The sequence below is a fragment of the Marmota monax genome, unplaced genomic scaffold, assembly GCF_021218885.2.
Source record: "Marmota monax isolate L192 unplaced genomic scaffold, Marmota_monax_Labrador192_F-V1.1 WCK01_AAM20220418_F8-fsc00015, whole genome shotgun sequence".
Taxonomy (NCBI): Eukaryota; Metazoa; Chordata; class Mammalia; order Rodentia; family Sciuridae; genus Marmota; species Marmota monax.
This window is the reverse complement of record NW_026692194.1, coordinates 23,606,760-23,623,027: the sequence shown is the minus strand read 5'-3', so window position 1 is coordinate 23,623,027 and position 16,268 is coordinate 23,606,760. Positions and strand designations below refer to the sequence as shown.

General features: G+C 41.9%; 1 protein-coding gene across 7 annotated transcripts in view; it reads left to right on the top strand.

Annotated features, from left to right (window-relative positions):
- Mta3 (metastasis associated 1 family member 3) overlaps positions 1 to 16,268 on the top strand; it is a 187,184-nt gene that overhangs the window by 43,349 nt on the left and 127,567 nt on the right. For 2 of the 7 annotated variants that reach the window (XM_046425178.2, XM_046425169.2), the window contains exons 1-3: positions 731 to 810; positions 2,389 to 2,456; positions 6,699 to 6,792. In XM_046425178.2, the coding sequence (XP_046281134.1) occupies positions 783 to 810; positions 2,389 to 2,456; positions 6,699 to 6,792 (190 nt within the window). In that variant the 5' untranslated portion in view covers positions 731 to 782. Of the gene's footprint in view, positions 1 to 61; positions 197 to 730; positions 811 to 1,299; positions 1,621 to 2,388; positions 2,457 to 6,698; positions 6,793 to 16,268 lie in introns of those variants that run through there. The other 5 variants (XM_046425190.2, XR_009225191.1, XM_058573544.1 and 2 more) reach the window with 5 other exon arrangements.

The window sequence follows — 16,268 nt, the reverse complement described above, 5'->3', positions numbered from 1 at the left end:
TGGTTCAGTGCAGCCCAGCATGGGGGGAACCATGCAGTGCTCTGTTCAGCCCAGTGCACTCAGGGGTGTCCTTAGAAGGGAGTCGTTTTTTCTAGCCCTGTCCCCGTGTGGGTCTGACAGCGGAAAGCTGCAAGCGCAGGGGTCTTCCTGGCCCAAAGCCTGCGGGCTTAAGTCATCACAGAAACCTCACCACGAGGTAGGCGCCCTGCTGCTGCACTTATTTGCATCCAAGTGTTTGCACCTAGACTGGCGCTCAGGCGCTTGAGGTCTCACACAGTGGGGTTCCCCAGGGTCAGAGAAGGAGAACCTGTCTCGGGGTGGGCAGGTGGCCGAGTACTCAAAGTGGGCCACAAGGCGCCCGGAGAGGCCGAGCTCAGGTCCCGTCGCCTTTCTCCAACAGCCCCCGGCCCGCGTCTGCGAGCGAGGCTTCTGCTTTGGCCAGCACCTCGGCCCGGGGGTCCTCCGCTTCCAGCCAGACCCCCAGCCTCCGCTGCCTCTCCCCACCCCAATTCCCGCGGGCCCCGCGGCGCTCGGGCCTCTCCGGCCTCCCCCGGCGCGGCCCACTAGGCTTCTGCGGCCCGGCGCTGGGGGCGGGCACCAGCCCCCACCCCTCGGCGTCCCCTCCCCTCACTTCCCCTCCCTCCGTCCCCTCCCTCCCCTCCCCCCGCGGCGAGGCGGCGAGGAGGCGGCGGCGGCGGCGGTCGAGGCTGAGGCGGCGGCGGCGGCGGCGGCGGCGGCGGCGGGCGGGGCTCTGCTCGGGCTCCGCGGGCGGGCGGGCGGACATGGCGGCCAACATGTACCGGGTCGGAGGTAGGAAGGCTCGGCCCGACCCGGCCCGTCTGGGAGCGGGCTGAGGGAGTGGGGGGTCCGGGCGAGCGCAGCTAACCTCCGGGAGCCTCGGGCGCCGGAGCGCGGGGCGCAGGGGCGGGGGGCGCCGGGGCCCTCAGGGGTCGGGGCTCCCCGCCCCCACCTCCCCTTCCTCCGGGGGCCGCATGGGCCGGGGCCCACCGGCCGCCCCAGCCCTGCCCGGGCCCCAAGGGCCGGGCCTCTGCTTGGAGGCATGAATCGGACATCCCCCACCTTGGTGAAACCCCATGGGAGCAGGGCCCGTCGAGCCCCCTACCCAGGTGGCCTTTTCCCCGCCTGGCTTCTAGGCACTGGGGGCTGGGGAGCACGGGGACATCCCCTCCCCCACTACCCCCTTCTGTGGGAGTGGGGCTGGGCGCGAGGGGGGCCCTGCCAGGGCTTAGCTGGACAGGCCTGTCTGCAGGGCCAGGGCCCTGCACATCTCCCCCCCCCCCACCTCGTTTCTTGACCAGACCCCCCAAGAGTCGGGTGTAGGGGGGCCAGGGAGTCTCAGGCAGAGAGGGGAGTTGAGCGCAGCCTGGACTTTTCCTCTGCTGCCTGCCTTCCCAGCCTTCTGCAGAAGAGAGAAATAAGGTCAAACAAACTTTCTCCCTGCTCACGACGCCCTCCTCCCTCTTTCCTGGTAAAATAATAATTCAGATAAGTGGCGTGCTTGTGTGTGAGACTTGCTCTTCTGTGCTCATTAGCCGAGCTCCTGATGGATGGTGGTGGGAATGGCCTGGCTAAATGAGGCCACTTTGCAGAGGAGAGACGGTAAGAGCCACTAAGGTAGACAGTAATAGTTCATTCCAGCCTCGAATAAACACACAGTGGGAAGTTTTCTGTGAGCCTACTAGATGAGAGGAGAAGCCACACTAGAAAATTTTTGTCCTCTTTGTTGAAAACCTGCAACGACTTCTTTATAATCCACAGTCTAAATGGATCTGAATTAAATATGGTAAAAGGATGAAAAGATTCCAATAGCATCCCCAAAAGGCTCTGCCTCTACAAATGACCCTCTCCTCTCCTTGGTAATCTTCCCAAGTAGAGCTTTAGAAAAGTTTGTCAATGTGTTTCTTACCTGCTTCAGCTCACGTGATTTTTTTTTTTTTTCTTTCAAAGTTAGTGATTGAAATGTAGGTTGGGCTGTTAAGCTTTTTTTCCTTGCTCTGAATTTGTCTGAGGTCAACAATTTTATATGAGGAGCATACTCCAGAGCAAATTGGATTGGAGGGAAAAGATGTGGAAGCTGTGTACACAGGACATATTTGGCAAGCCCTCACTACTCAGTGATGAGGAGAGGTGTCTTAGTTTATTGGAGAAATGACACTGTAGGACAAAAGTCAGGAAGAACTTGCTGAAACATGAATTGAAATGAAAATGCCAGGAAAATAAGATATGTAGAGTGCACACAAGAGAGACTCTATTAAGGTTGCATTACCAGTGAATGGATTAAGTTCTTACTAACTTAATAAGTGGTACATTGCCAAATGTGAGCTTTATATTGAAAAGATTAAATTCTGTAACTTCTTTTAATTACAGATTATGTCTACTTTGAGAATTCTTCCAGCAACCCATACCTAATCAGAAGAATAGAAGAACTTAACAAGGTACAGACTGAATGTTCTTGATTCTAATATTAAAAACTATGTGTTTTCCACTGAAGGGTAATTGGATAAAGGGCATAAGAGGTCCTAGACTCTCTTGAAGTAGAGATTTCAGATTAGAGAGTTATGCAGGATTCTTCTGTGATGCACGCCTGTAATCCCAGGTACTCTGCAGGCTGAGGCAGGAGGATCAAAAGTTCTGAGCTAGCCTGGGTAATTCTAGCCAGACCCTTGTCTCAAAATTAAAAAAAAAAAAAAGGATTAGGGATGTAGGTCAGTGGATCCAATCCCCAACACCACACAGACACAAAGTTGGCAGATTTCTTCCAATTGCTTAGAGCCTTGAAAAGCAGGTTGCTTCCATAACTCAGTCCCTTTTTATATTTAGAGTCATTTATTTCTCCCTTTTTAGTTAATTCATATTTCTCTCTTCCAACTTTAGAATGAGCAAGTTGGAAAATAGTGAAGGGAACGTGTAAAATCCTAGACTAGATTAGCAAGAATACAGTTTTGAAAATACGAAGTAGCTTTTATACTATGGCCCATGTAAAATAAGGTTTGTCCCTGATTCCAGATGTTAAGAAGCATTGTGATTGTTTCAGTAGATGAGCTTTTGCAGTGGAGGCACTGGAAAGCAGTTCTAACTATGCAGAGAACAGATTTTCTATTGATTCTCTGGTTTTCTCCAGACCGTTTTGAGGCCCATTTGTGTGGCTTATGAGAATTTATAGTGTTAGAATCTTTTGGATTATTTGGCTAATACCTTTCTTCAAAAATGCCATCTGGAGGCTGGGAATGTAGCTCAGTGGTAAAGCACTTGCCCAGCCTGCACAAGGCCCTTGGGTTAGTCCCTAGTACTGAAAGACCAGGAGGGAAAAAGAAAAAAAAAACCATCTGGAGACTGGTTTGGTTCTAAGTCCCAGGAAGACAGGTTTGGCCTAGTAGGTTATTACTTGTTTAAAGAACTTTTAAGACCCCATTTTGCTTCTGGGATATCCAAAGACTTTGTATTAAAAAAAAAAAAATTGTGTGATTTGGGACCACTATCAAATAAAGAGGATGACCTCAAGTTTAGACCAGTCTTTGAGAATTATTGGATGTGGTTGTGATGCGCTTCCTTTTTATGGTATTGGTGTAAGAACTGAGGTAATTCTAAACTATTCACCAGCTGGGTATGGTGGTGCACACCTGTAATCTAGTGACTGAGGAAGTTGAGGATCTCAAGTTCAAGGCCAGCCTCAGCAATTCAGTAAGGCCTTGTCTCAAACTAGAAAGTACTGGGGATGTAGCTCAGTGGAAAAGCACCCCCTGGGTTCAAACCCTAGCACACATACACAGAAAAAAGATTCAGAGTTCAAGTAGGTGTCATTTACCATCTTCAAATATACTTAATTCAGGGCTAGGGATGTTCAGTGGAAGAGTGCTTATTTAGCTTGCCTGAGGCACTGGTTCAGTTTCTGGTAAACTTCCTCACCCCTAAATGTGTACACATACATGTCTATACACACTTGTCTTTATTTCCATTGCTTATCTTCCCAAACTAGAGTGTAGTGAATTTTAAGTGCCTTAGAATAATGGTTGGCACATACTTGAAGTCATTCACTAAATATTTGTTGAATTAGTGAATTTCTCAAATGTGTGATGTTAATACTTGTACATAGCTTTACTATTTGCAGAATACTTTGATTTCTTTGTATTTGTATGTGTGTACATGTGCATTAGGAATTGAACCCAGGGGACTTTACCACTGAGCCACATCCCCAGCCCTTTTTATATTTATTTATTTATCCTTTTTTTTTTTTTAATGGTGCTGGGGATTGAACCCAGGGCCTTGTGCATGCAATGCAAGCGCTCTTAACAACTGAGCTATATACCCATCCCTATATTTTTTATTTTTGAGACAGTATCCCACTACGTTGCTGAGGGCCTTGCTAGGTTTCTGAGGCTGGCCTTGAACTCACAATCCTCCTGCCTCAGCCTCCTGAGTTGCATGCTCCACCGCTTCCCACCCCCTGTAATAGTTTTATTATACCCCCGTAACAGTTGTGGACTGACACTGGGCTGTGGTCCAGTATTCTAAATACTGAAGCTTCAGAAGAGAGCTCTAGGGTGTGTGTGTGTGTGTGTGTGTGTGTGTGTATGTGTATGTGTTTTGTAGAGGGGTAGAGGAGTATTATATTGTGTGTGCATGGTTCAGAAAAGAATTATTTATTTACCTTTTTTGGTGATTGAGCCTGGGGTCTCACACATGCTAAGCATGTATTCTGTCTACATCTTTAGTCCTGAGAATATTTATTGAACTACATCCCATCTTTCAAGCAGGTTTAGATAAAATTATCATTTTAGAATATCCCTGTTGGATGAAGTCACTAATGAGGAAAAAACTGATAAAAAGCTTATAGCCGAAGTCACAGATAGATTTTATTTACACGGCAATATTTGCCTGCTCATTTAGCAGATTGCTGGATCATTATTTCTGGAGGATGCATTTGATCACAATACTGAGAAATATAGAAACATTTTGGTTAGGAATTTAATACAACTTCAGTTTTAAGGGGCAATATTTCTGCAGTACTATTTCTCTAAAACACTGCTGCTGAACTTCATAAAATTGGGACATTTACTGTGGCGCATAGATATTCTTATTTCTTTATATTTGAGTATGTATCTGTAAGCCCAGAGAAATTCAGAAAGCATGTTCTCAGATTTGTTAGAAATTGGAAATTACAATGGCAGTTTATTGTAATCTATGTATTTTTCCATGGAACTTTGTAATGAAGGATTAACCTTCTTTAAAGCTCTCAGAATTCATAGAGAATAAGAGTATAGGAGTCTGGGCCTCAGCTGCAGTAAATTATAGCCTAACCAAATATCGATTGTATCTTAGACTGTAGTCAAAAAGAAATAAGAGCTTCAGTGCTCATAATTCAAGGTTTTTATACTTTCATGTGTGAAGGTAAACTAAGTAGTGCTGAGAATATTGACTGTGATGTACTTGTAGACTCCCTGGGGCTGGAAGGATGCATTTCCACATCATGTAGTCCACTGTGATGATGATTACTCCCTCTTACAGAGCTTCACCACCAGTTCAGCATGAGCTCTTAGGGGAGGGCTTTTTGATTTTAGACTTGGCCTGTACTTTCTGGGAATCGGTTTGGAGAAGATAGGTTGACATGTTACAAATAAATTATGTGGTTTTAAAGTTTGGCGGGGATTAACTTCTTAAGGCTATTCAGAGTTAACAATGTCTTGCTTTAATCATTGAAGTAATTTAATCATATTAGTGGAATTGTTGCCGGTGAGGTATTTTATATTTGACATCACGGTTACATGGAGAACCTGAATGAGTATTATATTCCTCATCCTCATTTGATCACCCTCCCACACACACAGGGAGTTGAACCCTGGGCCTTGCACGTGTGAGACAAGCGCTCTACCACTGAGGCATCCCCTCTTGCCTTTTTATATTTTTATTTTGAGACAGGGTCTAGTTAATTTTCCTAGACTGGCCTTGAACTTGTGATCCTCCTGCTAGGCCTCCTGAGTAGCTGGGATTATAGGCATGTACCACCACATCTGACCTTTCTTTAAACTTTTTAGCTCCTTGGTTATCCTGTAGTTGTGTTTGGCATAGTGTTGATGAGAATGATCTTACAATTGTGCTGAATCTAGTTTAGTTTTATAAACTATTTGACAGTTTGATAACTTTTTTGTTTTTTCAATCCTGGGAAACAAATCCAGGACCTTGTGAATTCTAAGCACATGGTTTTTTAAATTCTTTTTTTCCTGCTACTGGGGATTGAACCTGAGGCACTTACTACTAAGCTACATCCCCAACCCATTTTTCTAAAACAATTTTTGGTACCCAGGATTGAACACAGAGGCACTTAGCCACTGAGCTAATCCCCAGTGCTTAGAGTCTCACTGAGTTGCTTAGGGCCTCAGTAAGTTGCTGAAGCTGGCTTTGAACTTGTGATCATCTTGCCTCAGCTTCCCAAGCTGCTGGGATTACAGGCATGTGCCACTGTGCCCTGTTTATTCTGTATTTTGAGATATAGTCTTGCTAAATTGCTTAGAGCCTTGATAAATTGCTGAGGCTGGCCTTGAAATTGTGATCCTCCTGCCTGAGTCTCCTTAGTTGCTGGTATTGCATGTGTATACCACCACATCTGGCTGAGCACATGCCATATCACTGAAGTGTACCATCAACCCCCAGGTAACTTTTTAATTTTTCTTATTTCTTAGACTGCAAGTGGCAACGTGGAAGCAAAGGTAGTGTGCTTTTATAGACGACGAGATATATCCAACACTCTCATAATGCTTGCGGACAAGCATGCTAGTAAGTTAATTATCTTTTCTTAGACTAAAAAACTGTTTAAGTCTTATGTGTTTTCGTGATATGCTTTCTGTTATCTGAAGCTTTTTACTTCATTTGTTTTCCTTGTAGTTTCAACGGAAGTAATTTTTTGGGTGGCAGTGGTTTTAGTTTTTCTTTCCCTTTTTTTTTAGTTTTCAGTACTGGGGATGGAACTTGGGGCTTCTTAAATGCTGGGCAAGTTCTCTACCACTGAACTGTACTCCCAGTCTTTTTTCTTTTGAGACTGGATCTCGCTAAGTTGCTCAGGATGGCCTTAAACTTGAAATCCTCCTGTGTCATTCTCCCCAGTAGCCGAGATTACAGGTAGGGTCTTGTTACATTGCCCAGGCTGCCTTAAACTTGGCATATTCCTGTATTATCCTCCCGAGTTGCTGGGATTAATCATGGGCACCCTATACCTAGCCAATTTGTTTTGTATACAAAATGTTGTGATATGAATTGTTCTTTATTTTCTCTCTCTCTTGTTATCTTGCCCAGGCTGATCTTGAATTCCTGGGTTCAAGTGATCCTCCCACCTCAGCCTTCTGAGTAACTGGTAGTACATGCTCACCTTACAATATTTGAAAACACAAACAAAAAACATATACACACATATAAAACATATATGTGTTGATATCTATATGCTACTGGGGTTGGAACCCAGTAATTTGCTCATGCTAGGCAAGTACACTACCCCTGAGCTACATCCCAGTCTTCAAATTATTTATTGAACAATTTAGGTCATTCATATATAAGACCCAGATACTTTCTTTTCTTTTCTTTTTTTCAATACAGATTGAACTGAAGGGTGCTCTACTCTCTACTACTGAGCTCTATTCATAGCCCTTTTTTTTAAAAAAAAAATTTTGTTGTTGTTGATAGATCTTTTTTTTTTTAAAATTTATTTATATCCGTGCTGAGAATTGAACCCAGTGCCTCACACATGCCAGGCAAGTGCACTACCACTGAGCCACAGCTCTAGCCCCTATTCCTAGCCCGTTTTATTTTTTAATTTTTGAGACAGGGTCTTGCTAAATTGCTCATGCTGGCCTCCTTCCTCAGTCTTCCAGATAGCTTGTATTATAGGTGTGTTACCATGTCCTACTGGGAATTTATTTTGAGGTTCATGTCTGTGATTGAGAATTACTAGCTGGGCCAGGTGTGATGGTGTATTCTGTAATGCCAACTGCTCAGGAGGCTGAGGTAGGGTGACCACAAATTTGAAGCCAGCCTGGGCAACTGCAAAAAGTAAAATGCTGCATGGAGAGGCTGTGTGTCTGTGCCAGGGTTGATAGTCTTTACTGAGTCCAGGGCCAAAGGTGACTGAAGGAGTCACCAAGTAATTTGGCCCCAGCCTTATGAGTCTTCCTCTTTAGGCCCCAGTCATTGTGGAACAAAGATAAGACTTGGGTGCTGTGCGCTGCCTGAATTCCTCACCCTGAACCTGTGAACCAAAAAAATTAGCTGTTGTTTTGTGCCACTATGTTTTGGGGTAATTTGTAACTCAGCCATAATTAGCTGAAATAAGATCATAATAGTTTTCTTATTTCTATTATTTTGGTGCTGGGGATAGAATCTAGGGGCACTTTAACATTGAGCTACATCCCCAGCCCTTTTTTATTCTTTATTTGAGACAGGGTCTTGGTAAGTTGCTGAGGCTGGTTTCAAACTTGTGATCCTCCTACCTCAGTCTCCCAGGTCACTGGAATTATAGGTGGGCACCCCTGTGCCTAACTGTGTTTACATTTTTTCAATATCAGTTTTTTAAAAAATTTAAGCTTTTGACTGCCTATTAAAGTATTTAATAATATATTACTAATTTTTTAAACTCATCTTTATTTTGACAGTAACTAAACTGATGAAATCTTGTGCTGTTGCTTCACTGAATATTTTCCTTATAAATGATTTTTGGCCACAGTGAGCCCATGTCAGGAAAAATACTCTCTTTAATAATGTGGAGTAAATTTCATTGGTAGTGTTCCACCTCCTTCCCCAGCACCACCAAAAAAAACAAAAACAAAATTAAAAATCATTGATACTAAAACTTTTATATGTAATATTATAAAGTCCTCAGATTTCAGTGTTATTCTCTAATAGAAATGCAAAAAAGCAAACAAAAATAGTAAAAGAATAGAATACTGTGTCCTACATTTCAATGTGTAAATTCAGGGGCATGACTAGTGGCGCATGTAATGAACTTATGCTTACATGTTTCATAAAATCACTAGCAGTACCGCAGTTCCGCAGTAGTGACCTCCCTTATCTGCGGGGAATGTGTTCTACAACTGTCACTGAATGCCTGAAACTACAGGTCCTATTGAATCCTATATATGCTGTTTTTTCATGTGCATCCATACCCATGATAAAGTTTAATATATAAATTAGGCACAATAGGAGATTAATAACAATAATTAAAAATAACTTTAACAATATAATAAAAGTTATGTGGATGTGGTCTCAAGATATTTTATTATTTATTTTCTGAGACAAGAGTTTTTTTTCTTTAAAGATATTTATATTTTAGCTGTAGTTGGACACAATACCTTGTTTTATTTATTTATTTTTATGTGGTGCTGAGGATTGAACCCAGGGCCTCGAATGTGCTAGGCAAGCACTTTACTGCACAGCCACAACCCCAGCCCCTATTTTCTGAGACAAGAGTCTTACTGTGTTGCCTAAGCTGGCCTTGAACTCTTGAGCTCAAGTGATCCTCCTGCCTTGACCTCTAAATGGCTGTGACTATAGGAACATGTCAGGACACCTAGCTATTAAAAATATTTTATTGTATCTTAGATCTTAGCAAATTTAGCATATGATTTTTTCCCCCCTACTCTTATGTCAAGAACTTGGACCTTTTCACTTGAAGGAAGCACTGTTGGTTTCTGGGGAAAACAAAAACCTAAAATAAAATGGCCAGAAAGAATTCCAATATATCACCAATAAAAAATGTGATTGAATAAATTCTTATCCGTAACACTATTAATAGTTACTGGTAACGTTTGTTCATAAATGAAGCCCAAAGAAAACCTTAATAAACATCAAAAAGTAAGAACTGAACCAGGCATAGTGGCACACTCCTGTAATCCTAGTGACTTGGGAGGCTGAGGCAGGAGGATCATAATTTCAAAGCCAAGCCTCAGCAACTTAGTGAGACCCCGTCTCAAAATAAAAAATAAAAAGGTCTGGCTCATTAGTTAAGCACCCCTAGGTTCAAGTTGTGGTTCAGAAAATAATAATAATAATAATAATAATATTGGGTGTGGGGATATACCTCAGTAGTAGAGAGCTTACCTAGCATACCCAAGGCCTTGGGTAAAATCCTAGTCTTGTAAAACAAAATCAGAAACCGGTTCTTGAAAAGATTGCTCAATATTATAAATTTCTGTGGCCAATAATGTCCACATTTGAGTTATCACCAAATCTATAAATTTTAACAAAGTCTTAATAGAAATTTATATGGGACTTGACAACTAGATTCTCTTATTCATAGGGAGATAACTTCCCCCACAAAAAAGGTCAGATTCATTTGTATCTTGTGTTTTCCAGTAAATACTTTTAAGGTTGCACATATTTGAGAGCCTTTGATCATCCACTTTAGGTTTTGCAATGTAATGCTTTGTCATTCATCAAAGAAAATGAAAATCACAATATTGTACATTATTTATCTTATACAAATGGTTTTATTTATTTATTTATTTATTTATTTTTGATACTGAGGATTCAGCCCAGGGGCAATTTATCACTGAGGTAAATTCTCAGCTGTTTTTATTTTTATTTATTTATTTATTTTGATCCCAGGGATTGAACCTAGGGTTGCTTAACCACCAAGCTACGTTTCTAGTCCTTTTTATATTTTGTTTAGAGACAGTGTCTCTCCAAGTTGCTTTAAAGCCTCACTAAGTTGCTGAGGCTGGCTTTGCCTTTTATTTTTTATCTTAAGACGGGTCTCATTAAGTTGCTGAGAGCCTTGCTAAGTTGCTAAGGCTGGTCTCAAACTTGCAATCCTCCTGCTTCATCCTCCTGAGTTGCTAGGAATACAGGTGTGAGCCACTGCATCTGGTCAACATGTTTTGAAGTAACATGTTGTGTGGTATGGCTAAACGTAGCTTATTACAAGTCAAACAGGGGCTGGGGTTGTGACTCAGCGGTAAAGCGCTTGCCTAGCATGTGTGAAGCACTGGGTTCGATATTGTGTCCAATTTCAAGTACAAAAAAAAAAAAAAGAGCCAAACAAGGTGGTGCAGGCCTGTAATCGTAGCTACTGGAGAATTACAAATGGAGGCCAGCCTCAGTCATTTGGTGAGATTCTTTTTGATAAGTGAATGCTGATGCACAATGGGGGGTGGGGTGGGGTGGGACATGGGAAAAATGGAGGAGCCTTTGCTCATCTTTTAACCCTGAAACTGACATCCCTTCTTGGTCCTGTCTGGGCTGCTACTACTATGCAGTTGGTGTTGGCATAAAATCTATTTTCTATCACACTATTAACATAAAAAACTTTCTTTTGCTGGGCTAGGGTTGTGGCTCAGTGGTAGAGTGCTTGCCTATCATGCATGAAGCACTGGGTTCGATCCCTGGCACCACATAAAAATAACAAATAAAATAAAGTTATTGTGTCCATCTACAATACCTACAACTTATATATACCTTTCTTTTGTAAGTCCTTTTTTTCTTTTTTGGCACTGGGGATTGAACCCAGGGGCGCTTAACTACTGAGCCACATACTCAGCCCTATTTTGTATTTTATTTAGAGATAGAGTCTCACTGAGTTGCTTAACACCTCACTTTTGCTGAGTGTGGCTTTGAACTCGTGATCCTCCTGCCTCAACCTCCTGAGATGCTGGGATTACAGGTGTGCACCACCATGCTCAGTAGTTATTTCTTTCTTGGTACTTGGGGCTGGGGTTTCAAGCCTAGGCTATGTACATGCTAAGCTCATGTTCTGCCACTTAGCCCCAACTGAGTCCTTGGCCCAGAGTTACCTGTGGGACTAGTGTCCTATCTTTTGATTTTTGCTTTGTATTTTTTTTTTTTAATATTTTAGTTGTTGATAGATCTTTTTAAATTTATTTATACGTGGTGCTGAGAATTGAACCCAGTGTCTCACACATGCCAGACAAGTGTGCTGCCACTGAGCCCCAGCCCCAGCTTTGTATGTTTTAATTTCTCTCTTTAAAATTTATTTTGGAAGCTGATTAGCATACCTGTAATTGCAGCAATTCGGGAGGTCAAGGTAGGAGAATTGTACGTCTGAGGTCAGACTCAGGAATTTAATGAGACCCTGTCTCAAAAAATAAAAAGGGGCTGAGGATGCAACTTAGTGGTAGAGTGGCTCTGGGTTCAGTCCCTGATAACTCCCCAATAAATACATAAATGAATGAATGAACAATAAAAATTTATTTTGGAGAAGAGAAATGTTCCTGTACCTTCTTTTGTGTTTGTACAGTTTGGCACTCTGGGACAGATTTTTGGGCCTTAGTTTCTTTATGCTTACAAGGCACCCGCTAGTAATTTTTGCCTTATTACCCTTATTACCCTCTCATCTTGTCGTTGTTAAATGATTAAAGGGCCTTTGGCAAATCCTAAGCTATATAGAAAATGGTAGCTAATTTTAAATCAGTCAGAGTCAGTGAATGACATGGAAACCAATCGATTTAATTTATTACTAGAAATTAAGTGCTTATCAGATGATAGAAAGGTTGAAGGAATGGATCTAAATAGACTCCTAGAGGATTAGGAGAACCAACCCATACCCAAAGCCTGTTGCTCTGAAGCCCTACTCTGGACCTTCATTAAGGTCATGCTTTTTCAATAGTTTCTCACACCGAGGAAGTTGGAAAATGGTCACCTGGAATCTTGGTTCAAGGTTTTAGAAGTTAATCAGAATGATGCCACCCCTTGCCCATTCTTGACTCCTAGGAGCTTGGAGAATGAATGTCTCTGCACATTAGCCACACTTTTCCACTTTGCTTGGTTAGTGATAAGAATGAAGAGCCTCTGGAAGGTGGGCTCAGCCTCAGCCTCTCAGTACCCCTCATGCCAGGTGCTCTCCACAGCTCAGGGAGCATGGGAGGCTGGGAGCTAGTGTTAAGCTTCCCTGTCCCTCCAAATGGAAGGAAAATCCAGACATCCAGTGTGGTGGGAATATGCTTGGTGATGGTATGGTGCCACACAAGGATTATTATTGGTGTGTTTAACCTTGTTTATAATGGTATTTCAGGTGATTGACATTCTAGAACTGGAGCCTGGAAATCTCAAATCCAATTTTTTTATGGGTTGTATTCATCTCAACATCTTATTCCTTATTCTATTCAGTTTGCAATTTACTGAGCATCTCACTGTGTATGGCATGTGCCTGTACTGGATGCTGGGGATGTTAGCAGTGACCAAAATGCTGTCCCTGCCCTCAGAAAAACTGTGGGCATGGTACAGGCTGTGTTACTACAGTGTATGGTAAGTGCTGTGGTGGAGGTGAATAGTTGAAGTATACAGGAAGAGATGGGCTTGGTGTTGCCCACCTGTAACCCTAGCAGCTCAGAAGGCTGAGGCAGGAGGATAGCAAGTTCAAGGCCAGCCTTTGCAACTTGGTAAGCCCCTGTCTCAAAATAAAAAATATAAAAGACAAGGCATGTTGCTCATTGGTAGAGCACACTTCCTTGGGTTAAATTCCTAATACTAGGAAAAATCAAAACAAAAAACCCACACAGAAAGTATACCTGACTCTTGTCAGACTTGAAAATTAATAATAGGAAATGGTCATTCACAAGTATGACTGCCCAAGTTGCTTGTGCATTTTATAAAAGTGAAAAGAATTGTTTCACGATAAATTTTGGTAAGAATAGGAATATGATAGCATAGATGGAAGATTTTTGTTTTGCTTTGTGGCTGTGTTGGGGATTGAATCCAGGGCTTCATACATGGTAAGTATGAGCTCTACCTCTGAGCGCTACCTCCAAACCCTATGAGAGACTCTTCTTACAGATAGAAATACAGAAAGTACTTTAAAAGGAGGAAAGGCCAGTCTTGTTGCCGAGGTGAGGTGAGACCTCAGGCATCTGTGGCATAAGCACAAATTCTGGGCCTTAGGGTTCAGGTGTCCTTTCCTTTTTTCTGGTTACTGTCCTTTTATGTGTCCAAGATGTAAAAGGGACATCCTTTCATTTTTTTCATGTGCAATGAACAGAATTTTGCTTTGTCCAAGAGGGCCTTGCTTGTTTGTTCATTTTTCCTGGCAGCCATTTAGAGGTCTTCAGTTGTATAGAATCATAGCTGTTCTGTGCTAGAGAATAGTTACAAATCTTTATTTTATAAAAGTTACTTACAAGTAGTATTCTGGAATGATTAATAAATGTGCATTTTGTAACAATACACCAACATTTCCTTTGGTTTTAGTTTTGTGCTATTAATTGAAATTCAATGTTTGCTGTGTATACTCTGGTCTTTCTTTTTTTTTTTTTTTTTTTGAAACCTGTAGCTGACCCTTTAGGTTGGGGGATCAGGTGCCAGTCAGCTGCAAGTTTTTTTTTTTTTTAATTTTTTTTTTTTTTAGAGAGAGAATTTCAATATTTATTTTTCAATTTTCAGCAGACACAACATCTTTGTTTGTATGTGGTGCTGAGGATCGAACCTGGGCCGCACACATGCCAGGCGAGCGCGCCATGGCTTGAGCCACATCCCCAGCCCTACTCTGGTCTTTCATTCATAGATTTTGCATTATGGTTCCTTGGGAATAGCTTATGTTGTATATCAAGATAGATTTTACTCTTGTTAGTCACCAATAGAATACCTTTTTTTTTTACACAATTTTTAAAAAACTTTATTTATTTATTTATTTATTTATTATTTGTATGTGGTGCTGAGGATTGAACCCAGGGCCTTGCACACGTGAGGCTAGTGCTCTACCGCTGAACCACAACCCTGGCCCCAATAGAATATCTCGAAGACGGAAAACTAACACTTAAACTCTTAGTGTTTTCCATGCACTCCATCAGCCACTCACACATTCTTCATTTTGTACTTTTAAATAATCTTTTTTTTTTTGTACTGGGGATTGAACCCAGGAGTGCTTAACCACTGAGCCACATCCCCAGCCTTTTAAAATATTTTTATTTAGAGACAAAGTCTCACTAAGGTGTCTCGCTAAGTTGCTGAGGCTGGCTTTGAACTCAGTCCTCTTGCCTCAGCCTCCTGAGCCACTGGGATCACAATCCTGCACCATTGCACCCGGCTATATTGGAAATCTTTAAACCTAGTACCCAGAACTGATGCTTAGAATGATCTTTCAAGAGCTCTGTGCCACACTCTTTTGAGGCTTTTTGTTGTTCTTGTGCATAACCTTATTTTTAATATTTTGTTGTTTTCTTTTTCATTTTTGTGGTACTGGGGATTGAATCCAGGGCTATTTCTCACCTTCTCACCTGTTTTTAGTGAAAAGACTTTATTTTTCCCCCTTCTGCTTTTGCCTTTTTCTTTGGGTATTGGGATTGAACCCACAGATGTTATGACTGAGCTATATCCCCAGCCCTTTTTCTACTTTATTTTTGAGACTGGGTCTCTCTTAAGTTGCTTAGGGCTGGCTTTTATGTGGTGCTAAAGATCAAACCCAGTGCCTCACACATTCTAGCAAGTGCTCTACCACTAAGCTACAGCCCCAGTCCCAACACCAGTCCATGTTTTATTTTGAGAAAAGATCTTGCTAAGTTGCCAGGGCTGCCCTTGACCTTGTGGTCCTCCTGCCTCAGCTTCCTTAGTCATTGGAATTCAGGCATGCGCCACCATGCCCAGCTTTCATGATTATATTTTGGAAATTTGTGAGTCTTTGTAGCAAAATTATAAAAATAGCTGACCAGCCAAAGTTGCTTTACATTTGAGAGTAGTGATGATTTGCTGGGTGTGATGGCATGCACCAGAGGCCGGAAGATCCCAGGGCTAGGCCAGCCTGGCTGGGCAGCTTATTTAAATCTCATCTCAAAAACAAAAAACAAAAAACAAAACAAAACAAAACAACAATGGTGATAATTCATGTGGTTGTAACTTTCTGATTCCTGACAGGAATTAATTTCATCCTGGTAGAAAAATTATTCAAGGTAACGTATTGGAAAGACAAACTTAGAGATAACAGAAAGTAAAAGATTTTATTTCCTGTTTTTGTATATTTTTTTGTCACTAAGGTTTAGTATGGTGACTGTTGGGTTTTCGTAGTTTCAGCAGCAAATTCATATCTTCTTTTGTTTACATGGTTTTCAGGTTACTTACTACTCTGCACACAGTTGGGGATTTTTTTTTCTTCATGTTTTTCCTTATTTGAAAAGTTTTTTTTTTTTTTTGGTAGAGTGGGGATGGGCAGGGGCTTGTTCTGGGGATCTAACCCAGGGCCTCATATCTGCTAATAAGCAAATGCTCTACCCATGAACTATACCTCCAGCCCTGAAAAGTTTCTTTAAAAAAAACTTGATAAT